This window comes from Mangifera indica, chromosome 2 (assembly GCF_011075055.1).
Source record: "Mangifera indica cultivar Alphonso chromosome 2, CATAS_Mindica_2.1, whole genome shotgun sequence".
In the NCBI taxonomy this organism is placed as follows: Eukaryota; Viridiplantae; Streptophyta; class Magnoliopsida; order Sapindales; family Anacardiaceae; genus Mangifera; species Mangifera indica.
The window spans coordinates 23,660,406-23,685,214 of NC_058138.1; the positions used below are offsets into that span (position 1 = coordinate 23,660,406).

Genomic DNA, 24,809 nt, shown 5'->3' on the forward strand with positions numbered 1-24,809 from the left:
TATTGAATATCAGGTTACCAGATAATTTTTAAACAAACATGACGAGAATGTCAACAAGTTGATTGTAATTGTAAAAGCACATATAACTAGACCAAAATGTATAATGGCAGAGTTGAAAATACATTTATAAGTGATGGTCTGGTCTGTCAAATCAAGCGGAGTACAAGAGAAGTTACTGAAATCTGAAATCTTCTTCTTCGAACAATTCTGCCCACTAAACCCCTAAAATCTGGCGCCAAATAATTCGAAGCATTTTTTACAGGAACAGTCCTTCTTCACATACTCCAATTCATGTGTATTATAGTAAATAAAGATGACCGACACCACCGATTCGCAGCCGGACTGCAAGGTTTTCAGTTTCCGAATCGTCTCCATCGATCATTACATGGCACCGCCGATTCCTGGCTACGATATCTGCTATAGTAGCTTTCAAGGTTCCAATGCGAAACGATTCTGTTTTCATTTCAATATAAATATCCAGTCATTCAATTTTCTTTCGTTAATTCTTAGCTTTGATCTGTTCATTTGCCGCGAAAATGTAACAAATAAAATAAATTTATAAAAATTTACTGGAAACTTAAAACGATAACGTATGACAAATATCTTTCTTTCTATTTGTTGTTGCTGGGATGCCTGATTGTAATGTTAATTTAAAACTGAATTAAGATGCTAGCAATTCTGTATCTGTGGCTTTTTTTTCTTCTAATTTTTTATTCACTTAATTATTAGAATTTTCTAGTTTTAAATTGAATATCGTATTAATAATTTTTTGAATTTTTAAGGCGGGAAGGTGAACGAAGTTCCTGTTATAAGGATTTATGGATCAACCCCAGCTGGGCAGAAGACGTGTTTGCATGTTCATCGAGTAATTTTATTGTTTTTTAAGTAATTTAATGTTGCGAGTTGCTACAATTTGCATTTACATTGAAGTTTCAGTTAGTTCCAAATAGTAGCATTTTAAAGTTTTATCTATGCACTGTGTTTGGTAGCATAGAGTAGTAATTTTTCTTTACATGTTAACTTAAATTAGTATAAATGGGAGGGGATTGACAGTGTGTTATCATAATCAAAGTCTACCTGAAAAATTATTTGGACTCATTGACCATGGATGATTGTGGTCTGCAATGGGAGAATTGCTAGTTATTTTTCCTTTTAATTTATATTGAATTTCTGGAGTAAGTTATCCATTTTTTTTTGGTAGGCTTTACCCTATTTATATGTACCATGTGCTGATATTCCACTTCAATCAAACCAAGAAGGTAGAATGCGTGCTTGTATTTGGGTTTTACTTTGTGTTTTGCTTTTAAATTCAATTTTCATTTGGAAAGATGATGCTTGAAACACATTTTTTTCTTTGTTGAATTTTGTAGGTGATGCATGTGTGAATGCTGTATCTCTTGGTTTGGAGAAAGCCTTGAAGGTAAGTATATCTCTTCCCTTATTATTAGTTTGTGTGGTTTATTGTTAATAAGGTTTGTGAATATTTTTGGTTTGAATTCAAAGGCAAAGGGTAATGCTAGTTCAAAACGTCAGCACGTTCATAGCTGTAGCCTTGTACGAGCTAGGAGATTTTACGGTTACCATTCATCTGAGGAACTATTCATCAAGATATACCTGTATCCAAGTATTGCATTGTGCACAGGGAAGGGTGGGGTGGGGTGCATGGTTATAAAGGAAAATAAATATAGCATTGTGCTATTGTTGTTTTGTCTTTGATGATATTCCAAGATTATGTTATTAAACTCCTTGACAAACATCAAGCTATTATCCACATGATGTCTCTCGTGCTGCTAATCTCCTTCTGGTATAATTCTTGGACATTCTGCTCACTTCTAGTTGTTTACTGCATATTCTTTTTTCTCGCTTTTTTTTTAATTTTTTCTTTTTGTGGTTGTTTTCTAACTTAAACCATTTTGTTGACATGTTTCTTTTGTTTTTTCTTCTCTTTGATTTAAACTGTGCAGTATACTTCGTGTTATAGCTTCCTAAGTTTCACATGTTGACATTTCTCATTTTGACATTCCCCTGCTCTAGATTGTGGAGGATCTTTATTATGAATTAGAAAATTGCTGCGGAGTTGCTGAGTGTGGTCTGTAGATGATGTTCATATTGAATGTTTTTTAAAAATTCAGGAGTAGATTGGCTTAGAGTTGTGACCCTTTGGATGAAGTGATTGTGGATATTTGGTTGAGCTGATTGGCTGGAGTTAATCATGAAATTTATTTCCAGTGTTTGGATATACTCATATTTTCATTTTGAGAGATTTATAAGCAAATTATTTTTTCTGATCATAGTAACTGAATTGTTTTTCAGGCAGGTGCAGTTCTTGGTAAGAGTTTGCAGCCCCATGAATCTCATATTCCCTTTCTTCTTCAGTTTCTTGTAAATACCTTTCATCTGAAATAATTTTGGTGGAGTTTTTTTTAATTATTCTTAATTATTTTTGCAATAATTAGTTAAATTTTCATGTTGATGTCTTATGTCTTGTGATTGATATTGATTGAGTATTGTTCATTTAATTCCTATTACTTAATTTGTCTTGTTTTTTACATAAATATTTTGCCCCCCTTGTTCATATGTTAAGTATTTCTATGACTCTTAATCTTTTTTATGAAGTTCATTGTGTGGTTGTTACTATTGGACTGCTGGCTTTTTTCCAGTGTTTACAAACAATTCATTTAAGATTCTCAAAAGTGGATGGCTGGGAGAATTTTATAAGTGATGATAATCTTGTCAAGACTTCATTTTGTTAGACATAGTCATTCCACAAAATTTGAGCATGCTGAAATGGCTTAAAACTGTGTGTTTGCCAATTTGTTGCAGTTTCAGGGTGGTTATAGCTTTTCTAGCTGTAAAAATCTGTGACCATGTTTTTCATTTCATCTTTGCTTGGTTGCCATATTTTCATTGCATCTTGTTCGATAGGGTGTGCAAAGATGTCCTTCTTTGTATCAGTCCACCACAGCACTTGATTACTTGTTTATGCAGAGCCATCTGAGTGACTCGAGCTATTATAGAAGAAACACTGTCTACATGGCATTTTTAGTAATGGTTTTGAGATTTAAATCATTGGGCATCTTTAATCTCATCTTATAACATCAGTTGTGTTGATGTCAGTTTCGAATTGAATCTTGAAAAGTTTGTCCATGTGTACCATAATATACTTTGTCGCATATAGCTTGGTCTTACTTTTTTAGTTATTCAAATACTTCTTTCTTTTCTTTATTTACATTATCATATCTGTAATTCCTAAGCTTCTGCTTACAGGTTGATTATAACTTGTATGGAATGGGTCATCTGCATCTGTCAAAGGTGAAGTTCCGTCATCCAGTACCAGATGTTTTTTCTCCAAGGGAAGTTAATTACAATAGTCAACATTTAAAGGAGATAGATAAGTCAAAACAATCAAATGCTGATTTTCAGGTCAGTTTTATATAATATGGTCCGAATAATTTTCTGATAGACATAAGCGTAACTTAATGTTTAAATCTTTTGTGTAATTCTGTTGTTGAAAATTTGCATTAGGCAGATTGGAGTGGAAGTGCAACAGTAAGTTCTCCATTTTGGGTGCATTCCAAAATTCCAGGTGATTGGTTTTGGCAGTTTTCCTGTGAACTTGATGGGTCATCAGATCCAGACATTCGTTGTATTAAACGTCAAAGTCTATGTGAGCTTGAGGGAGATGCAACAATAGATGGTTTGTCCATCTTTAAATGTTATGCATGTTTCTTTTCTTTTCTATCTCTCTTTCCTTTTTTAGTTATGTCATTTCTTTTTTTTTTGTAAAAGAGTTCACTGTTTGTGGTTCCGCAGAAATTATTAATAAAAAATTTATAACGTATACATCTCTCTCGCAAACCCGTTCTGATGTCAAAATGGTTCAATCACTCATTCCAATTTGGGAGGTTTGCTCTTGGCTAATCTGTTAGCTTTCCGATATGTAAAATTTTCAATTCCTTACTGTTATCCATTCATTAGTTTACCTGAAATTTGACAGGAAGAGTACGAACGGACTGGGATGTGTGAAACGGCTATGCCTCCTGATCCTTGCAAACCACTTGCACGGGATGTTCTGAAAACTCTCTCCCTTGATCTTGAATTTGAGAATAAACTTATGGATTTGTGGGGTGGTGGAGATGAAATTATTTCTTCATTTGAGAATGATGTGAGAGTTGTGAAATCAAGTACAGATGATGAGGAAAATTTGATTGAAGTAGGACTTGTCCATTCTAAGAATTCAGATCCAGAGCATTTGAGTGGTTTGAAAGGAAAAAACGTTATTGAATCTCTGTCATCACAAGGTTTACTAAATCAAGAAATGTATGCAATAACCTCCAAAGGAATAGATGAATGCCACAAAGTATTATCTGCAGATAATATGGAATCATCGCAAATGATAGGAACACCAACTCAGAAGGTATTTTTTCTTACATGTTTTGATTTAATGGATGTTAGTAATTTTTAATTGGCAAATGACATGCTTCACATGACCATTCAAATGCCTAATGACATGTGACTTGGTGGTGTTTCTGCTACCCTAGCTTTGAAAGGTCATGCTGCAAATGCCCTGGTCAAGTTACTAGGAAATTATGCAAATTTAATTCCTTAGGCATGTGCTATATTAGAATCTTGTTTGTAATCGATTTTTAATTTTTCTAAATAATAAGTGAAATGTTTATAAATTAGCTTACAGATACGGAGTTCAGTTTGAATATCTGCTGCTATTTTGGATTATTGATTTTTTTTTTTTTGGTTGTTATACCATTGCAAAAGTGTGTGATAATAGCAAATGATGATGGATGCTTATTTCTACGGTTTTGATCTCCCTTAGCAGTTATTACAGTTGCTGGAGGTTTTTCAGCCTTATGTATATCCTGAATGTACCATTGGGGATTCATTTATATTCAGAATTCATGTTCTGCAGGCTTCAGATACAGAATTACTAAGCCTTCTGAAGTGGCTTGCTAGTTCTCAGGCTGCTGAAGATATAAATTCTGATGATGAACTTCTTCGTGAGACCATTCTGAGTCCCCTGTTGCCTGAAGCAACCATTGATAAGGTACTAGATAAAGCTAATACTGATTATGAGAGAGAATCACAGAGGGAGTGCCAGGACATTCTTGATTCAGTTGTGGATGTCACCCACTTTGATGGTCTGGGAGTAAGAGCTTCTTCTTCTATTGATTCTAGAACTCATCCTCAAACTTCACTGGAGAAAAAAATCCCACAAGTAGATGGTTCTAGTGATGATCTGTACTTGCTTCCTTGTGCTGGATCAGCTGAAGATTCATCAAAAAAAGAAATGAGAAGTGAATCTGAAAGATCTTTTCAACATCTGGTACCATGGGATACTGGCACAAGCTTTGCTAGTAGGCATAACACGAGAAATCCTTTGTGGGGCTCTTTACCTTTTTCAACGACTCAAAAGGTGAACGATGACATAGATTCTGCGAGTTTCAACAGTGAAGCTATGAGATTCTTGGTTGGTAATGAGATGGGCAATTGTTCTGATGTTTTGATGAAAAGTGAATATCCAGATGCCCCTGATACAAAGGAAGCAACTACTTCAAGTGGATGTTCTGTGCGTGACTTAATGAGAAGGAAACGGTGCTGCAGGTTTGAGCCACCTGAACATGGGTCTATAAGGGTGAAAAGAGCACATTTGGCTGGGGAACGAAAAGAAGATATCTCTCTCTTGCCAAAACAATTGGACTTCAATATATTGCAAAATGATGACCACGACAAATGCCCTCTACTAGCTAGTAGAGGTATCTCTTTAGTGGATAGAGGGAAAAAGGATTTATCAAGGCCTTCTAACATGGAGATTAAAAAATCTGCAGTTATGTTAGGCCACTGTGAAATTGATAATGGTAAAAAGTCTAATTCTGGTGCAATTTCAACAGAAGCTACTAACTGTACTGTCTGCACTTCTGAATCTGATTCTTTACTTGATGTTCAGTTTTTGAAGTTAGATACTGAGGTTAAACACTTGGGTGATGAGATATTGCAGCAAACTGATGGAAATGGTTCAAGCTGTTTTCATATGTCAATTTCTCCTGGCTATGAAGGTAAAACTTCCATGGAAAAGGTACATAACATTGCTAATGAGAAACTTGTGGGCATGCACACAATGGTTATGCAGAATGAGGAACTGACCGGTGGAGAACTGCAGAGAAACTACATGAGCAGAAGTACCTCAAATAGTAAACAAGAAGCTTCGGTTGGCATTCCGATTCAGTATTTGAACGATGGCTCTTGCTTGTACATGCTGACACCTGCATTGTCTCCTCCTTCTGTGGATTGTGTGTGTAGATGGCTATTACATAACAATGAAGGTATCTACTAGATTTTGTTGGATAGATCATAGAACTGCTTTGTTGTTTTGAGTTTACATGTTTAATTGTGGTTCTGGAATTTTAGGCACTTCAGGATTAATAAATGCAGCATCTGCAGAGCCTTCATCTCCAAAAGGTGAACTATTTCATTCATTGAGCTAAACTATTTAGGAATGTCTGTGTTGAATGCTCATAACCTTTTGCAGGCCATTCCAGTACTCTGATTTGTTCATATAGATTCTTGCATGATGATTGTGACGAGGTTTTGATTGAACCAGGTTCTGATATGAGGCCTGTACTGGAAGAAGTGGATCAAGAAAGTGTTGGCATTAGCAATGCAGAATTCAATCTTGTTGGGAATGAGGAAACAGTGATGTCACAGAGTGAAGGCCATATTGCAGAAGTAAATGCATGCACTGATTGCTTGCAAGATATATCTCAGATATCCTGCCCAGTTGGGAGATCAAAGCCCACTCCTCTTAGTCAAATTGGGTTCCGGGATCCAGCCAGTGTTGGTGCTGGTGAGCAACTTACAATTTTAAGTGTGGAGGTAATTTATTCCCATGTGTAGATTCATTATGTTTCATGTATTGGCCAAAAGAAATTGTTTTGAAATTGCATTGAAACTTTAGCAGATTTACAAACTTTAGTGGACTACTTGATTCAACAAAAGTGAATGGAATAGTGAGTAAAAGTTCATTGCAATAGATGTGGATGCCGGTGTAAATGAATCATGTTGTATAAGCTTACGTACATGCTCTTGTTTATAAAGTTTACGTGCTTCACATTATTTTGTATTTAAATTAAGGCTTATGCATCCTTTTCTTTCAAAAATCCTTTTTTATGATTTTTCTATAATATTTCCTCGTGTTTTCTGGCTGTAGATCATCTGATTGTTCAGCTGACAATTACTAGTCCTTTTCCAATATACCCTTGTTATCTTCTATACCAAATATAGGGACTGTAAATTGGTAAAAAAACTTATATATGGTTTGTTTTGTTTGGTTTTTGTCTATGTTTGTTATTTTTGTCCTGTAAGTTGGACTTCCTACTTTCATTTCTTTAAGTTTCTTTGCAAACTGGACATGCATGGTTTTCCTTCTTTACAATTGCTCAAGCATATATCTACATGGTTTTTGCCATGTATAACCATTTTAATAATTCAAATGTTGAGGACAAATACTAGTATACTCAACATTCGCTTGGAGGCTTCTATTGATCTCTAAATTGAGTGCAACACATGTTGGCAGGTTCAAGCAGAATCTAGAGGAGATCTCCGACCTAATCCTCAATATGATGCTATCAATGTGGTGGCTGCTGCTTTCCAAAATGATAATGATTCAGCCGTTGAAGTTTATGTGCTTTTGCGAAGTAATATTGGATATCATCAGAGGTATGAGAATCTTAATCTGATGTAGACAGTCTCTCTTGCCTTCATTTGGTTTTACACTGTGATTATCGCTTGATGTATCCAGTGATTGTTTGGACCTTTTTAATGAAAAATCTATGAATTTCTTGAAACCAAAGTTAGTACAGTTGATTTTGGTGTTTTTATGCTTAGTTAAAAAATAATGTCTTATTTAGATACTTTTTGTGATTCATGCCACAAACGTTTACCTATGCCTTTAAATGTTATCTGTTTGCCTGTCCTCTTAGGTTTTTTATACTTATTTACTTCAATTTGCAGGAGTCTTGATGGAATTCCTGACTGCAAGGTGTTTACTTTCTCTGAAGAGAAACATATATTTAGCCACTTCATTAAGATTTTATCTTCTTTCGATCCAGATATTTTAATGGGCTGGGACATACAAGGTGGTTCTCTTGGTTTTTTGGCAGAAAGGGCTGCACATCTTGGTATAGGTTTACTTAATGATATTTCGCGTACACCATTAGAATCTAAGAGAGCTTCTGAAGATTTAGAAAATTCTCAGAGGGTAATATCAGATAATCTGGTTCCTGAATCTGTAATTGAGGATTCTGTTATACTTAAAGATGCTATAGTTGAGGATGAATGGGGACGAACTCATGCTAGTGGAGTCCATGTTGGTGGTAGAATTGTCCTCAATGTATGGCGATTAATGCGTGGTGAAGTGAAGCTTAATTTGTACACAGTTGAATCTGTAGCAGAAGCTGTTTTGAGGCGGAAAACACCGTCAATTCCTTATAAAGTACTGTCAAAATGGTTTTCTAGCGGTCCTGGACGAGCAAGGTATCGATGTGTTGAATATGTGGTGGGGAGAGCAAAATTGAACCTTGAGATTATGAATCAACTTGATATGGTACGATATCCATGAATTGTAATTTTTAACGGACAGCTGTTATCTGCTTCTTTAGTGGCATCATAATTCTGTTTTCTTCTTCTTCACCGTGTCCTTGCATAATTTATTGAGTCCAGGGAAAGGCAGGTCTAGGACTTAAACTTGATCTTTGGTATGCTTCATAAAGCAGTATTGCTAGTTAACAAAGAACACAATTTTATGATATCCTGCTTCATGTAGATGTTTTGAGACTTAGTTATAGAAGAAAAAGCATGTAGCTGCTAATTGTTTATTTTCATCTTGTTTGAAATTTTCTAGCTACTAATACTTATATGTTCTTTTGTGGAATTGAGTGCTTTTACAGGTAAATCGAACATCGGAACTTGCTCGTGTCTTTGGAATTGATTTCTTTTCTGTTCTCTCTAGAGGTTCACAGTATCGTGTTGAATCAATGTTCCTAAGATTGGCACACTCACAAAACTACCTTGCCATTTCTCCGGGAAATCATCAGGTTAGTGTTAAATTTTTTTTCACTTTATTGTGTATTCTTCTTTATTTTCCTGCACTAAGCAATTGCTTGTATATCCAGGTTGCTTCTCAACCTGCAATGGAGTGTTTACCTCTTGTAATGGAACCGGAGTCTGGTTTTTATGCAGATCCAGTGGTGGTTTTAGATTTCCAGTCTCTTTATCCATCAATGGTAATTGCATATAACCTTTGCTATAGTACATGCCTTGGAAAAGTTGTACCTTCAAAGGAAAATACTCTTGGGGTTAGTTCTTTTTCGCCAGAGTCACATGTTTTGTGTGATCTAAAAGATCAAATACTGCTTACCCCAAATGGTGTTATGTATGTTCCTTCAAAGGTAACACACTGAGTTTTTTTCTTTTTGATTTTCTGCTGCCAATTATGTTATAACTTAGGGTGATTATCTGATTTTCATTTTACAGGTTCGTAAAGGCGTACTTCCTCGCTTATTGGAGGAAATATTATCTACTAGAATAATGGTTAAGCAGGCAATGAAGAAACTGGTTCCTTCTCAGCAAGTTCTTCACAGGGTATTACACTCCAGAGTGAAATATAAGCTAATTATTTAGCATATTCTTAAATATAAGCTTATTAAGTGTATTCTTTAACTCGTTTCCTTTCTTGTGTTTGTGCATATACATAATATCTCTGTTTCAAGGAGTGACATTGATGGACCTGCACTTGTGACTGAGTTTTTTAAATATCCATATTTTCATGATTTGACTCTCTTCAATGATTTTTCAGATATTTAATGCAAGACAGCTTGCCTTGAAGCTGATAGCAAATGTGACATATGGTTATACAGCCGCTGGCTTTAGTGGTCGAATGCCTTGTGCAGAGCTTGCTGACAGTATTGTTCAGTGTGGTCGTAGAACGCTGGAGAAGGCTATTTCATTTGTAAATTCAAATGATAAATTGAAAGCTAAGGTTATATATGGTGATACTGACAGGTATATTGTAAAATTGAAGTCTTTCCTATATTCATTCTTTGAGTGGACTTTAATTGATTGGAGAGAGAAACTTTCTTTGTGAAGGATCATGCTACATATTCTTGATTCATTTCTTTGTGACTTTCTAATACATGTTTAAGGTTGATAGGATTGATTCTCTGTTCCATGCAGCATGTTTGTCCTTCTCAAAGGGCGGAGTGTTAAAGAATCATTTCAAATTGGGCAGGAAATTGCTTCAGCAGTAACTGCAATGAATCCAAATCCAGTCACTTTAAAAATGGAGAAAGTATATCATCCGTGCTTCCTCCTAACTAAGAAACGGTATGTTGGTTACAGTTATGAGAACCCAGACCAAACTGAGCCGATTTTTGATGCTAAAGGTATCGAGACAGTTCGCAGAGATACTTGTGCAGCTGTCGCAAAAATGATGGAGCAATCTTTGAGACTGTTTTTTGATCATCAGGACATTTCTGAGGTAAATTTTCCTCTGTATTTGGAAGCACTTATCTTTTTTCCTTGAATCACAGAGAATGCCCTCATACTTTCTCTGAGAAACTGCTGGAATTTCTCGTTTATGGATTTTATTTGCTATGTCTTGAGGACAATATATTTTTACTGTACAAGGTTAAAGCATATTTACAGCGACAGTGGACACGAATTCTGTCAGGCAGGGTGTCTCTTCAGGATTTTGTATTTGCCAAAGAGGTTCGCCTAGGTACCTACAGCATGAGGACTTCTTCATCACTCCCACCAGCAGCAATTGTGGCTACCAAAGCAATGAGAGCAGATCCTAGGGCAGAACCGTGCTATGGTGAACGAGTACCTTATGTTGTTATTCATGGGGAGCCTGGGGCTCGTCTGGTTGATATGGTTGTGGATCCATTGGATCTTTTGGCCATTGATTCCTGGTATAGATTAAATGATTTATATTACATCAACAAACAGATAATACCAGCTTTGCAGCGGGTATTTGGGTTAGTTGGTGCTGACCTGAACAGCTGGTTTCTAGAAATGCCCAGACCAAGCAGGGAAGCTTTCGCTAAATGTCCTGTATACACTACAAATCTGCAGCGAAGTAGAATCGATTTTTACTATTTCTCAAAGCATTGTATTCTATGCGGTGAATTAGTCCAGGCATCAGCTCATCTATGCAGTAAATGTTCACGAAAGGAAACCACTGCTGCAACTGCTATAGTTGGAAGGACTTCAAAACTAGAGAGAGAGATGCAACACCTTGCCTCTGTAAGTGTTCTAATAACTTATGCTTACTTTGCATATGAGAAGAACCAACTATTTTTGCTGATTTCACAAAACTTTTTAAAGAAATCTCTCAATTATTTTGCAGATATGCCGACATTGCGGAGGTGGAGACTGGCTTCTGGAAAGTGGAGTGAAATGCACCTCTCTCGCTTGCTCAGTGTTTTATGAGAGGCGAAAAGTTCAGAAAGAACTTCAGGCTCTTTCTGCAGTTGCTGCAGAAAAAGGTTTGTACCCAAAGTGTATGATTGAATGGTTTTGAAATTGAGCTCTTACACAGGACACAAAGCAAAACAAAACACACAAAGAATATAGAAAATAGAAGGCAAAGCCTGCCACTCAGCTTCCATATTTACAGGACTAAAGGTTTTGATGTCTGCTGTCTATTTGTCGAATTGATTATATGTTTTATTGTCATAGCGTCAAAATTATTTGTTCGATGTTTCAATTTTATTTCATCATATTATAAATTACAATTCTGAAATGTGTGTGAGTCCAAATAAATTAAACGTCCAAGACAAGAAGGCGTTAGAAATATGTTAGACGAATGTTTTAGATCCGGATCGGGCTTTAACTTGATCAAAGTGCCAGTTTGGTATAATACAAAATCTTAAAACATATTAAATAAAAACGATAATAATGTGTAACCAGGTAGAACTGTTGATTGAGGGTATGGCTGAGGAGGTCTTTGCAACCATCGAATTGTTTTGGTTTAAAATTTGATCTAGATTGAACCGATCATTGAATTTTAATCGAATTGGTTTGAGCAATCGGTATAATCCAGGTCTACATGGTTTAATTTATTATTAATGAGTTGTCAAAATTTAAATTATTATGAATAAATGAATATTTACCGAATATAATAAGTTAGGATTATTTAAAAGTTTTCAAGATATAAGAATTTATATAATTTCTAATGTTTGTATTTTTTTTTAAATTAACCAAAGTTGAAAGATAACAGCGTTATTGGTACTCGTATTGGAGCCCAACAAGTATAAAGTTTTTACTTCCGGTTCAGGGTTTAAGCTTGGAGGCCTTTTTGATTCAGTATTTTCGTGGAGGGTTTTGTTCATAGTCATAACTAGTCCCGCTCTGTTTCTCTCAAAAATGGCTCAAACTCCATTCTCTCTTCTTCTCCTTAGACGCCTCTGTCTCTCTTTAAAAACCATCAAAAACCCTAAACCCCATTTTAACTGTTTGTACTTCACCACAAAATCTTTCTCCACCTCTCCACTTCCATCTCCAAAACTCTCCCATTCAGACTCAAAAACAAAACCCTCTTCACTCTCCGCTCGCATGAGCTTCATCTTTGATCAAATTGACCAAATCGAGAAGCAAAAACAAGAAAACGACGAAACTCTACAAAGAATTCGCGCTTGGCGCCAATCGAAACAGCAAAACCAGGATTCGACGACGACCCAAAAGGTGCAAAACGCGGAGGTAGTTTCTGGTGTGGAAGAAAAACCTGAAAGTTATTGTGCTGAAAAGAAAGTATTGGTGAGAAAGGAGGTGAAGGAGGTGGAGTTGGTTCATCCATGGCCGGAGTGGATTGAATTGATGGAGAGATTGGTGAAACAGAACTACTTTGATCATCGGAGAAAAGATGAGGATAAAATGGTGAAAGAATTGGGATTTGATGATGGTGTTGAGGAGACCGATGTTGGAATTGATTTTACTGATTTCAGAACTGTTCAGACTGCTTGTCTTAATTTTGGGAAGGACCGGTTCGATATCTTGAGGTATGCAGATTGATAAACTCTGCATTTTGAAATGACTGAAACTGTTTTGGTTCTGCTTGTCATGTTGTGACTGAAATTGGTAGTTAAATGTTTGCAGTTAGGACCCTGTGAGTGTTTATAATTGCTATTTGTCGTTTTAGTTTATAATGTTAATTGCAAAATGAAAAAAAAAGTAATTCAGTACTAGTTGACCGAAATGGGTGTCAGTGTTTGACAGCACTAGCTTTATGATCCTTTTAGTTAAAGCTTTTAATCTCACTGAACAATCTTGACTGAATATCTTATTATATGGCTGACTTTGTAAATGCATTTGATTTGTAGCATTGTTTGTGATGATATCACTTTCCTTGAAATGTGCTTTGACAGAATGTTGATTTCAGGTCCTTGGCGAGACACGATATTCAAACTTTGGTTGGCTACGGATGTCCAAGTGCTGACAAGAAGGTGGTTTTCTCTGCTAAGCTATTGAGGAAGCATGCCCACCTTGATGAAGGAGATGTAAGTGTTACTTCTTTTCCGAAATTTGATGCTTAGTTTCCTCATTTAAGAGGCGTTAATCACTTACCATGCATGCCTTTTCTAAGTTTGGTTTCATTGCATCTTTAAATTTCTTAGCTTTGTAACTTTTAGCCTTGTTTTGTACTGCAAGGAAATGATATATCATGGACTTCATCACTTGATTACATGTACATGATTAGAATTATTGCATCTGAAATGAATATTAAAAACCATCAAATTGAGTCTAAAATGTTTTTTCACATATGATAATCTGTTCTGTACCAGGTCTGTAGTACCTGCAGCTTGAGGAGCTCCTGTCAAATAGCATATCTGCTTACAAATAAAGAAGATGAAGCTCGTACTGTAGATGTTATACGTGTTCTATTGACTTATGGTTTTGATTCTGTGAATGGATCAGTGGTCAATAAGTCCCTTCTCAAACAGAAGTCGGTGAAGAATGTTGTCCGTAAGTTGCTTCATGAGATTGTCAAGTTGAGTGCTGTTCCAATAGATCCGAATCTTCCCCCTCCAGTGATAAAGAAGCCTCCTCCAAAAGTTAAGCAACCACCTCCACCACCAAAAAAACGAGTTGGACGAGATGACGTTGAGATGAAAAAAGGAGATTGGCTATGTCCCAAGTATGTGACTTCTTAATCAGCATTTGTTTATGGCCATTATTTCAATCTACGTGGGTACTAATTTTCAGAGTAAAGCTAAAATGATAATATAGAATACCTTCATAGCACATTTTTACTTTCAGGCCTGGTTGAGATGCATTGAACTGTTATCCACGGACCTTAGGTATAGGCATATTATGGGCTTTTGTTAAGTTGTCTAAAACCAATTCTGAACCCTGCAATAGATGATAGTGTTCCTGATGGTAGAATTTAAATCCTTTTTAAATTTTACAATATGTGATTTTCTAAAAGTGGTGATTGTTGGTCTCAGGTGTGATTTCTTGAATTTTGCAAAGAATACAGTGTGTCTACAATGTGATGCCAAGAGGCCAAAGAGACAATTGCTTCCAGGAGAATGGGAATGCCCAGAGTAAGTTCCCAATGCATGAGTTCATTATATATTCCATTTTTTTCTAATATAGAGTTCGGGGGGTGGGGGTGTGGTGTTGTGGTTGCTACAACTCTAGGACAGGTGGTTTTGAAAATATGCATAGAATACATGAGTAGTGAGCTACTAAGTATAGCATTTGCTTTTGATAACCAGGCTTGTATCTTGTTGTGCTGGATTGTTAGTTTTCTGCAAGAGTTTTCAGATATAATCATGGGTTGTTTGATTTATTGAGGAAACAGACGCAATTTGATAACAGCAAGAAATTATCTGTTACATTTCTCACTTGTGGCCTTATGCTATCACAGGTGCAACTTCTTAAATTATAGAAGAAATATGGCATGTTTTCATTGTGATTGCAAACGTCCGCCTGATGAATTTATTGAGAATAAAATACTAGAGAAGCAGCAACGTGATCCTGAAATTAGATCGGAGAAGATTGCCCGCAGGCCGGATGTTTCAAATGCCTGGAATTTTGACTTTGATGACGATGAATCAGATGGGGCAGACGTTGCTGCTTTTGAGTATGCAGATTCTCCAAGAAGTGAAGACTCTCCTATGGGCAGTTTGCCTCTTGAAGGAAATTTTAGAGGTCATGAGGATGATTTCAATAAAGCTGGCAGGTTTCCAAGGGCCAATGAGAGAGAATTTTCTGATCCTGATAGTAACAGGCCGGCATTAGGGTTTGATGATTTTGATGATGAAGATGACGTTGACAGTTATGAGATAGACATTCAGAATAATCATTCACTGAAGAAGGCTTCTACAAATAATTTTTTTGAAGCTGAAGATAAGGGCTCTGATAATTTTTATGCTGGCCGCAGGGCGAACTCTCCATCTTATAATAGCCGGGCTAAGCCCATGCATAGAAATACAGGTTTTACTGGCTCTGAGGATGATGAACTGGATTTTGATACTGATGATGAGCTTTCAGTTCATCCCCACTGGAAATCCAGTCATGTTGCTGATTCTAGACATAGAAATAGAGGTAGAGGTCCAACAGGTTCATCCAAGGGCTTGAGTTTCGGCTCAGATGAAGAATTTGATCTAAATTCAGATTTGGATGATGATTTAGAGGACGATTTTATATCCAGCCGAAAGAAAGGCAGCAAACCAGTTTCTGGTGGGCATTTTCAGAGGAAATTCTCCAATACAAAATATGATTCGTTTTCTGGTTCAGAATCTGACACTGATGGCAGCTGGCATAGAAACAGAACTGGTAGGAACAAGATAGAATCTGGCAGAAGAGGAAAAACTTTTGAAGGTCATGACAACTATAAATTTGTTCGAGATACACAATTCAGATCCAATGGTAAGATGGGTGACAGAAGGAAGTCTTCTGTTGATGGTTTTAGTGATATTAGAAGACCTCAGCGGGATGGCAATGGTACCCGGGGAACGAGTGACAGAGGGCGTGATTCAAGGAATTTCAGGGGGCCTAAACGAGAAGTATATGGAAATCCACAGCATGGACGGTCTACCAAATACAATAGAGATGACAATGATGCCAGTGAATTTAAAAACAGCAGGCGCGTTATAGAGAGATAGATTTCAGCATTACGGGACTGGTTGTTTTCTGAGTTAATTTGGCCATAGAGCCAATACTGTTCTACCCATCTCTCGAACAAGTGGTCAGATGGATTTATACTGTCAAAGTCTGACTCTGGAGGTTAGAGATTGTAGAAGCTGGATAACTTCCTATGTTGTGGCCCTGTATCGGATGAAACGGTGGAAATTTTGCTGGTTTCCTGACCACCACCTTTGTTGCCCAGTGGTGGCTGGATCAGTCACTTACAGAAACTTCAGGTACTTTGGCGAGCTATGTAAATTTCCAACTTTTTCTTCATGCAAAGCAACCGTTATACATGTGAAGTTCTGTTTCAAGCTTCTCAAATCGTACATGCCTAATGGAAGAATAATTTTTTTCAAGTAGCAATGAAATTGATTGTTAATGGTAATACTAGATTCGATCTGAACTGTTTGAGCTCAAATTTGAGTTATGTGATTCCTATTCTTTTCTAGATGGTTTGGTTTAAATCCCAATAATTGAAAAAAATTTCACCTTCTAACTTGGCAGAATTATGGCCTATTAGTTACTGGTTGGTACAGTCCAAATTTTAAAACACTCATATAAGTCCAGACTTTCCGTCTGAGATAGCTCAAATTAAATATCAAGTTAAACTTGAACACAAATCTAACATTAATTGTTTATTAATTGAATTTAATGTGAATTTAATTGAGTTTAAACCTTAGTTTTTTGCTCCAAAAATTGACTAATTTAAGCCTATCTTGAGTTAGACTTTGTTTAAATTAAGTTTAATCATCAGTTCATTAATCTTAAACTGATTTTTTAAAATTCGAATCTATCTCAAATTGAATCTTATTCAAGTTCTATCCAAATTAAATAGTGGTAGGCTAGGTTTAGAGGTTAAAAATTGACACCCTTTGCATGTAAAATAAACTACATATGCATCAGGATGCGCATCATCACACACTGGTTTTGTATCAAGAATGGATTACAAATTACCCTGAAAAAAATAGGGTGAAGTCCCTCTATTCACCAGAGAGTTTAAGCTAAAAAAATAGATATCAATGTTTCAAACTTGAACAGGACATTGGCCTAGTGAAATGGTCAATCCACGTCAACCGTTTGTTGTATGTTTAAATAAATATTAAAAATATTATTCAAAATAAAGCATAAGGGTTTGATGGTTACACCATCTGTTGAATCATTAACCGGTGGGTTTGGATTAGTTCATCCGCAATTCATCTCAGTTCAAAGCCCAAACTGAGTTTATAACATAACCAGAGAGGACTAGCTCACAGTTTCCAGTCAAACTGGCCCTTCCAACCCGGTTTTCAAAACATTACTATTAATAACAGATTCCCCTGATAGAGATAAAAAGTGTTTGTTTTCTAACATCAACAACAAGACTGAAATGAATATTCTGATTACCAAAAAAATCACACTGCCTTAAGCTGTAAAACAATGAAGCCAAAAGGGGCACAAAACATTCTGCAAGTATACTAATCCAACTGATAGACTGGCTTTTACAATTATTGTATCGAATCCCTTCAATAAAATTGCCTCTTTCATTCTGAAACAATAAGAAGAGGGAAAGGGAGAGCAGGCAGAAATAATAGCTTTCAGAGGATAGAATATGGGTTGAAAAGATAACCTGAAACTATGTCATGAACAGAAACAATGAACAACTAAACAATCATTTGTCCTGGACAATTGCAATTAGACAGCCTGAAATTATGTATTTATTACAAAAGTTAGAAGCTCCAGCTGCTTTCTCTTTCCACAAATAGCTTTCCAACAATGTGTCTACTGACTTTCAGTTAAAACAATCCTTCTCCTGTCAGTAAAATAGATCACGCAGTTGAGAAATTACAAGTGAAAATTTTACTACCAGATATTCCTACTTGGGAAGAAATAGCATTATTAAGAAAGATACTGTAAATAAGGATAAATTCTATTCAAACTTAATCGAGTTTGGGGTTAGCTCGAGCTCTAATTGAAGGCATAATGTCAGTTCAAGCTTGTTTGAGCTGGTGTATAGTATTACCGGTAGGGTAAATAATATTGTTAGTGGGATAAACAATGTCACTGGATAAACGAATGAGTCGATTTTAAGCTAAGCTACCGAGTTGGAGCTCAAGCTCAAAATTGGCTTGCTCAAACCGAGTCATAGATTCAATCCTAGCCAGCTCAATTCAGATTCACCCCTAGCTATAATGATGGGTCATGTCATCATTTGCAAACATTGGTGATATAAGGGAACTTACGCAAATCCTCAAAGGATATTTTGGTGTTGCTGATGCTTTCCCCAGTCTTTATAAGGCGAATTGTCCCTGCAGGAGATAAATTAGAAAGAAATCTGGTGAGAACCATGCAATCTACGGCATCATAGTTGAGTATATTAAGCATACCAGCAGTCTACAAATTACTTCATGCGGATAAAAACTACATCGTATCCACCATACCCTCTCAGAATAGGAAATTAAAAGATAGTGTTAAACTATGTTGAATACAAATATTAAAAGAGATTAAGGGTGGTTATGTTTCTTACTTCACAAAAGTACATCGATACAAATAATAACGGTAATCTATTTCGTATCCCTATACCATTTTTCAGTATAAAAAACAGTACACTACTAGGTACAATGGAACCAATATTTTCTTTATTCTAATGGAAATTAAATACTAAATTATGTAACCATAGATCAAACTTATTGCAGTTAAACCGAATTTTTAATAAAAAATACAGGAGGATAAGTTTATGCAAGACCAATGTATTCATCATCTCCATATAACATCAGCTGAGATTCGCAGATACAGATCCCTCTTTCTGTCAGAACTTTCATGCAAACTTTCTTACCTTAAGCCAAATACATATCCATTTTTGCAGGTAAAATCAAAGAAATAGTTGCTTATCAGAGCTTATCACTAAAAAAAGGAAGTAAGCATGAAACATTATGAAACAATAGCGTTAAGAAAACAATACATTTTTTTCCTGAAAAAGATGCATATATCAATAAGTGAAGAAGAGGCAACAGAAGGCAACTACCATCATTACGAACACATATCTCAGGGACATTCTTAACTTCACCATTAATGCTGTCATTGTATACTCTGGTTTCGATGTCACCCTCAACATAAACTGAAGAGCTGTGTCAAATCTCCATTAATTAGACCAAAAAAAAGGAAAAGTTTTGTCTACATTTTTTAATAAGTAAAAATTGGCTTTCTTAAGACATGGATGGTTACTTTTTAGCAAGTTGTTGAACTGCATACACCCCAAGTGATTCATTATGCACAGCAATTCTATGCCACTGTGCAGGTTTTGGCAAGTTTTCTACTCCTACAAGTCTTTGATCAAACATCCCCCCTGTTCCAACTGAAAAGATGGTTACAGTTCGGCCATTTCTCAATATTTTTTGCACAGGAGCATCTTTAACTCTTCCACATATTATTGCCTGCACAAAACCACTACAACTATGGTTAAAATTTTCACCTAAAATGAAAAGCAGGCAACCTATGTCTTTTTTCTAACCATACTTAACATGCAGAGAAATTGGAGAATAGGTCCCAGAAAAAACAACAAAACTCTTAAGGGTAATTTCAGCTTCCCAATCACAAAGTTCATAATTTCAATGAAGACAGAATGATTGAAACAAATTCAACATAAACTTTTATTTTCCAGGTTCAAAACATAGTGGAGATATCAGGAAACAAAATAAAAGAGGTCATGACTTGTTAAAATGATGAGTGAAATCTAAAGGCTTCTTATTATTCAATCTTCATTGCAAATTTATCACTGAAAAGATAAATAATCATCATATCAAACTACCCAATTATCACTTGATACCATCATTACTAATAAGAGGTTTAGTTTTCAACAATAGCAACATGCGATATCAACAACTGTCCTATCTAATTCTAAGAAAACATATTAAACATCATTCATATTGAAGAAACTAATTTTTTTATAAAAGAATAAAGTTGCATTAATTACCTTATGCACACCACGAAAATTCCAACCCCTTTTAGGATTCACACCATGGGGTTGTAACTCAGGCTTTACACCAAGATAATCATCAAACTCTTCTTCCATTTCATCACTCTTCTGACCATCTTTGTCATCAAGAGACTCACTTGAATACCACATCTTTGAGCTCCTTTGCACACCCACCACTAGCATGAAAATGCAATATCATAACAAATTACTAACATTTTAGAACAAAAGCTAATCATTCAAGATACGTGTTCACCGTTTTTATCCAAGAAAATCCACTGCATAAACTTTTTGACATAAATTCCCAGTCAGTAAGTGGATTTCTTAGATATATGGAGTCAAACACGCATACTCCAATCATAAACATGAAGCATGTATATTACATCCATAAAAAATGTTAGTTTCATTATTCCACAAAACCATGCACACAATAAATTGTACACAAAAACCCACAAGTATTACATAGAGGGATCCAACATATATCCATAAAATATGGCATTCAAAATGATTTTTTGATCTAAACCCAGAAAACTGGTGTACAAAACCAACTAAAATCAAAGTTTCATCAACCAATGGCAGCACAACAAAATCACTCCACTTATTGGATTAAGGAGATACTTATATCAAAATAATTGTCATTCAAAATGATTTTTTGATCTAAACCCATAGAAACTCATGTACAAAAGCAACTAAATTCCAAGTTTCATCAACCAATGACAGCACAGCAAAAACACTTCACTTATTGGATTAAGAAGATAGTAAAAAAGAAACCTAGTGAAGAGAAAGGCGTAGCAGGAACAGAGACTCTTAATGACTTGGCAAATTTAGCAGCGAGTGAATTCATTTTCAGTTCAGACAACTAGCTGATCGCTTCAAGTGCTGTGTAAAAGAGATTGAAAGGAAAGGGGAGAGCAAGGGTTTAAGAGGTTTTGTTCGAGTCGGGTCATACGTTGATCCGATTTGTTTTATCCGTTGTTGGGCGGTGGATCATCAAAGGTCCTTACATTTATTATTATGGGCCACATGAACTGTACTTTTTTACTAAATGCACCCACGTGTCTACAATTGGAATTGTATCCAAACAAGATAGAGCTAGGATCACCCCGTGGCTTGAATCGAATCAACCTCAAAATAAAGGAATTTTTACTTAAGTTTAATTCAAGATTGATATTCTATTGGCATTGTTATATTGGAACTCACTTTGTTAGTAATTTTTTTCTCCTTCTCTAACAATTTTTTTATATTTGAACGATTTTTTTTTTCGGCTTCTCTTTTTTGTATATGTACCATTTAAGTAATCTGAGTCAAGTTTTGAATTGGTTGTTCACGACTCGATTCAATCTCAAGCAAACTTTGATTTGAATCATGTACACCCTTAATAATATTACATGTTGATTCTTAATAAATAATATAACAGATGCAATATAGTTCATATAAAGTTAGAAATTGTTAAGTTTATTATAATATTGATTAATATTATGCATATAAAGTTTGAAATCATTAACTTTATTGAAATACTTTGTCTATTATTTTTATACTATTAGATATACGATCAACAAGTACATATGTGTTGAGTACCTATCGGTTAGAGTTTGATATAAAAGTTATATTGAAGTAAATATAAAGACTGTTTGCCATAAAGTTAGATAGAGCTAAACTTAAGTGCTCATGTGCTCGTGGTTTTATTCACATTAGATTTTTCATGTAAATACTTGTATTTTTGTGTTGAATATTTGCGTAGTTTTACTGTTTATTTTCTTTAGAGTTTTCTAAAATAAACAAAACATGATACTTCATGAAACTATTTTGCATGAGCCGATCATAGAAATAGTTTGTGAAAATTCATGCAAAAGATATACATATATACGTATATAAGCAACAAGTAATCAAAATATTATTTTGGAAAAAATATTTTAAAAGAAATTAACATGGCTAGCACTAGTTATAATCCTCCTCCTCTGCCGAAAAAAATTATCTACCCTCCAAACGAGGAATTAACCTACCTATTCTCCAAAAAATTAACAGCTTCAGATATGAAATACGGTATCAAGTTTAATGAAGATGCAAATGATTTCATTCGAGACAATGTATCCGAGTCTTTTCAAATTCGAATAATGAAATATGGTTATACCGCCAAGCTTTATGCACCGAATGTCTGCGAATTTCAATCAGTTACCATCGAAGAAGAAATAAGGATGTATGATCCATTACGTATACCATGCTACCAAATATCGATGAGCAATGGATGGGCGGACGAGCTTGGATTAAAATCAGGCAGTGAAATAAGATTTTGGTGTTTATACAAGCCAGAAGAAGGAGATAGATTTGAAGAACTTAGTATTCTTATTGAAGAGGTAAAACAAATTTAACTTTAAGAATTTTCTTAGTTCTTATTTATATTTATTTAATGCATGAAATTTGATTTGATTTGATTTATTTATTTATTTAGTTTAATACGAAATGTAGGTGGATGAAGATGAAGAAAGTCAGCTTCAAACTTAAGATTTTTATTACCAGATGATTAAGCTGCTAATACAATATAAAATGGTTTTTTTGTGTGTTGATGCCGTATGAAAATATATATACATACCAGACACGGTCCAAGCTAATCTAGGTCAAGGGTTAACTTGAGATTGACTCGAGTTTAAAATACTTAATTTGAGAGTGAGTTTGGTTCGCTCAAATGACAAATAATAATGTTAGAAAAAGAAGAAATGTTGGTGGTAGAAATTGATTCAAGCAAAACTGGTTTTAAATTTGAATCAATGTTTGGCTCAAATAAGCTGAACTCAAACTAGAGTTCAGATTTGATTAGAATTCAACTCATTTGCTTTTATGATAATATTATAGCCGAGCTGACTGGATCCAACCCAACCTTACTTATATATCATCAGCATTTTAGTGTGATATTCATTATCCTGTGAATTTTAACTTGCATGAATTGATCATTATTAGTTGAGCAATTTAAATGTTGTCAAATTTATTTGGCATGAATCAGGCAATTTTGTTCGGCGATTCATATATAATTCATGCTATAGATTTTATACATTCTAGGAAATATTTGCATTCGATCACAGAAAAAAAAAGGTCCGAACAAACATGGCCGATGATATTTTTCCTATGCCGACTCAAATTCCATGGGACAAGCGTCAAGAAGGAGTCCTAGTATACCTACGCCATAAAACCATAACGACATCGAGCATGACTTACGCCATGCTCTATCAATTAAAATCAGACGAAGGTGTAAAGGTCATGGTTTTTACTCCGGCGAGTGCCTATACCGATGCAACTATGAAACATAAGATTGAAGATAATCAATTTTACGTCGAATTATCGAAAGCTGCTACGCTAGAAATTTTTGAGAAAAATGGATATGCAATCGGGGATGAAATATCATGTTGGTCCAGGTATAAGGCCAAGCCACCATTCATTCCCCCCGAACTTGTAACAGAAGACAAAATATGTATTCTTATTCAGAAGGTAAGAATCCTTATCGCATAATTATTTTTTTTTCAAGAGTGTTTTTTTTCTCGAATTATTTTATCTTTTGTTTCCATATGAGCAGTTCATTCCAAATCAAAAACCTGGAGTGGAAATTCCATATTATGATCAGCAAAAAGAGGAGAAAGAGGAGGAAAGTGATGATGAACCAGAAATTGGGAAAGAAGAAGAAATCATTCTTTATAATATATTCTTGATTTGCTATACAACTAACACATAAATTGCGTATAAAATCCCAGGTAAATACCCCAACAATGTCAGCACCAAATCTATCCAAAACTCCACCTGCAAAACAAGACAAACAAAATTATCAGATCAGATCACAATTTATTTTTATTTTCTTCTAAAAGAACTGAATATTTACTGACTCCACAGCCATAACGTAGGAAGACTCCAACAGGAGGAATAAAGATGGCCAGTATGATTTCTATGAATGTCTGTGAACCCATGAAGAAGATGACAAATGGAACCTTAAACTGGTAAATTTAATAAAGTAATCGATGTTTGAAGCTAAAAATGAGGCTGCAAGAAGAGGACAGCAATATTATACACAGGTGTTAATTTAACCTAAATTTTTATGTTACCATTTTTGTCATTGTTTGACACGTGTGAGATTATGCCTACACTGTAGTGATTTTCTTTGACCTGAATCGAATATGGGCATTCCTATTTGTGGTGGGTGATCAGAACACTTGTTCATAATTGAAACTCATGAGTAGCACTGATTTTGTCTATCCTAAAGGATCAACGGTCCTGAAGAATTCTCAGGGTTTTCATCTTATGAATAAAAAAACTATGGCAATTTTTATTCAACCTTACCCAAGTCAAAATCCGAACTACCCACCACAGGTATTCGGATACCTTTTTCGGAAATTGCTAATCAAAACAGATATAGATAAGGGTTTACGATTCCCTGAAGAGACAAATATTTATTTGATGAGTATTTTACCCGAGTCCATAAAAAATAAATCGCAAAGTAGGTTTACAGGTTAGGGTTCATACACCTGCAGGCTCCTTTGATCATGCAATCCTGAGATACTATACTCACTTTAGTGCTTCATACTTCCTACTGCGATCGCTGAACAAAATGGATTTGAAACTGATAATTACGCATACTATTGGTGGGCATATAAGCCGGCAATAGATGATGACGAAG

General features: G+C 35.3%; 3 protein-coding genes across 3 annotated transcripts; 1 reads left to right on the top strand and 2 right to left on the bottom strand.

Moving 5' to 3' along the window:
* Positions 1-160: 160 nt before the first annotated feature.
* LOC123208388 (DNA polymerase zeta catalytic subunit) lies at positions 161-16,651 on the top strand. The gene is made up of 28 exons (XM_044625866.1): positions 161-434; positions 783-865; positions 1,202-1,259; positions 1,371-1,420; positions 1,504-1,616; positions 1,762-1,804; positions 2,314-2,382; positions 3,268-3,423; positions 3,526-3,697; positions 3,814-3,905; positions 3,998-4,417; positions 4,925-6,335; positions 6,421-6,471; positions 6,614-6,885; positions 7,586-7,728; positions 8,023-8,614; positions 8,958-9,104; positions 9,183-9,458; positions 9,544-9,651; positions 9,866-10,071; positions 10,243-10,546; positions 10,696-11,313; positions 11,417-11,583; positions 12,414-13,067; positions 13,448-13,565; positions 13,851-14,203; positions 14,514-14,612; positions 14,939-16,651. The coding sequence occupies exons 1-28, from the start codon at positions 314-316 to the stop codon at positions 16,176-16,178; spliced, it is 8,136 nt and encodes a 2,711-aa protein (XP_044481801.1). The 5' UTR covers positions 161-313; the 3' UTR covers positions 16,179-16,651.
* Positions 16,652-17,560: 909 nt separating this feature from the next.
* Positions 17,561-21,120, bottom strand: LOC123203702 (single-stranded DNA-binding protein, mitochondrial). The gene is made up of 6 exons (XM_044620153.1): positions 20,924-21,120; positions 20,153-20,331; positions 19,405-19,613; positions 19,205-19,305; positions 18,423-18,488; positions 17,561-17,992 (listed from the first exon to the last, which is right to left on the bottom strand). Exons 1-6 carry the CDS (start codon positions 20,994-20,996, stop codon positions 17,976-17,978), a joined length of 645 nt encoding a protein of 214 aa, XP_044476088.1. The 5' UTR covers positions 20,997-21,120; the 3' UTR covers positions 17,561-17,975.
* Positions 21,121-23,808: 2,688 nt separating this feature from the next.
* Positions 23,809-24,125, bottom strand: LOC123209819 (low temperature-induced protein lt101.2-like). Its single transcript, XM_044627974.1, has 2 exons — positions 24,022-24,125; positions 23,809-23,938 (listed from the first exon to the last, which is right to left on the bottom strand). Exons 1-2 carry the CDS (start codon positions 24,100-24,102, stop codon positions 23,855-23,857), a joined length of 165 nt encoding a protein of 54 aa, XP_044483909.1. The 5' UTR covers positions 24,103-24,125; the 3' UTR covers positions 23,809-23,854.
* Positions 24,126-24,809: the final 684 nt, after the last annotated feature.

What these genes read in the sequence shown, in the direction of transcription:
- LOC123208388 (XM_044625866.1), top strand. Translation starts at nt 314, where the DNA reads ATGACCGACACCACCGATTCGCAGCCGGACTGCAAGGTTTTCAGTTTC. An exon ending in ACTTCAATCAAACCAAGAAG is followed by an intron (nt 1,260 to 1,370) that starts GTAGAATGCGTG and finishes TGAATTTTGTAG; the next exon opens with GTGATGCATGTGTGAATGCT. An exon ending in CTCAGCAAGTTCTTCACAGG is followed by an intron (nt 9,652 to 9,865) that starts GTATTACACTCC and finishes ATGATTTTTCAG; the next exon opens with ATATTTAATGCAAGACAGCT.
- LOC123203702 (XM_044620153.1), bottom strand. Translation starts at nt 20,996, where the DNA reads ATGAATTCACTCGCTGCTAAATTTGCCAAGTCATTAAGAGTCTCTGTT. An exon ending in TACGCCTTTCTCTTCACTAG is followed by an intron (nt 20,332 to 20,923) that starts GTTTCTTTTTTA and finishes TTTTCATGCTAG; the next exon opens with TGGTGGGTGTGCAAAGGAGC. An exon ending in GTTCAACAACTTGCTAAAAA is followed by an intron (nt 19,306 to 19,404) that starts GTAACCATCCAT and finishes GATTTGACACAG; the next exon opens with CTCTTCAGTTTATGTTGAGG.
- LOC123209819 (XM_044627974.1), bottom strand. Translation starts at nt 24,102, where the DNA reads ATGGGTTCACAGACATTCATAGAAATCATACTGGCCATCTTTATTCCT. An exon ending in TCCTACGTTATGGCTGTGGA is followed by an intron (nt 23,939 to 24,021) that starts GTCAGTAAATAT and finishes CTTGTTTTGCAG; the next exon opens with GTGGAGTTTTGGATAGATTT.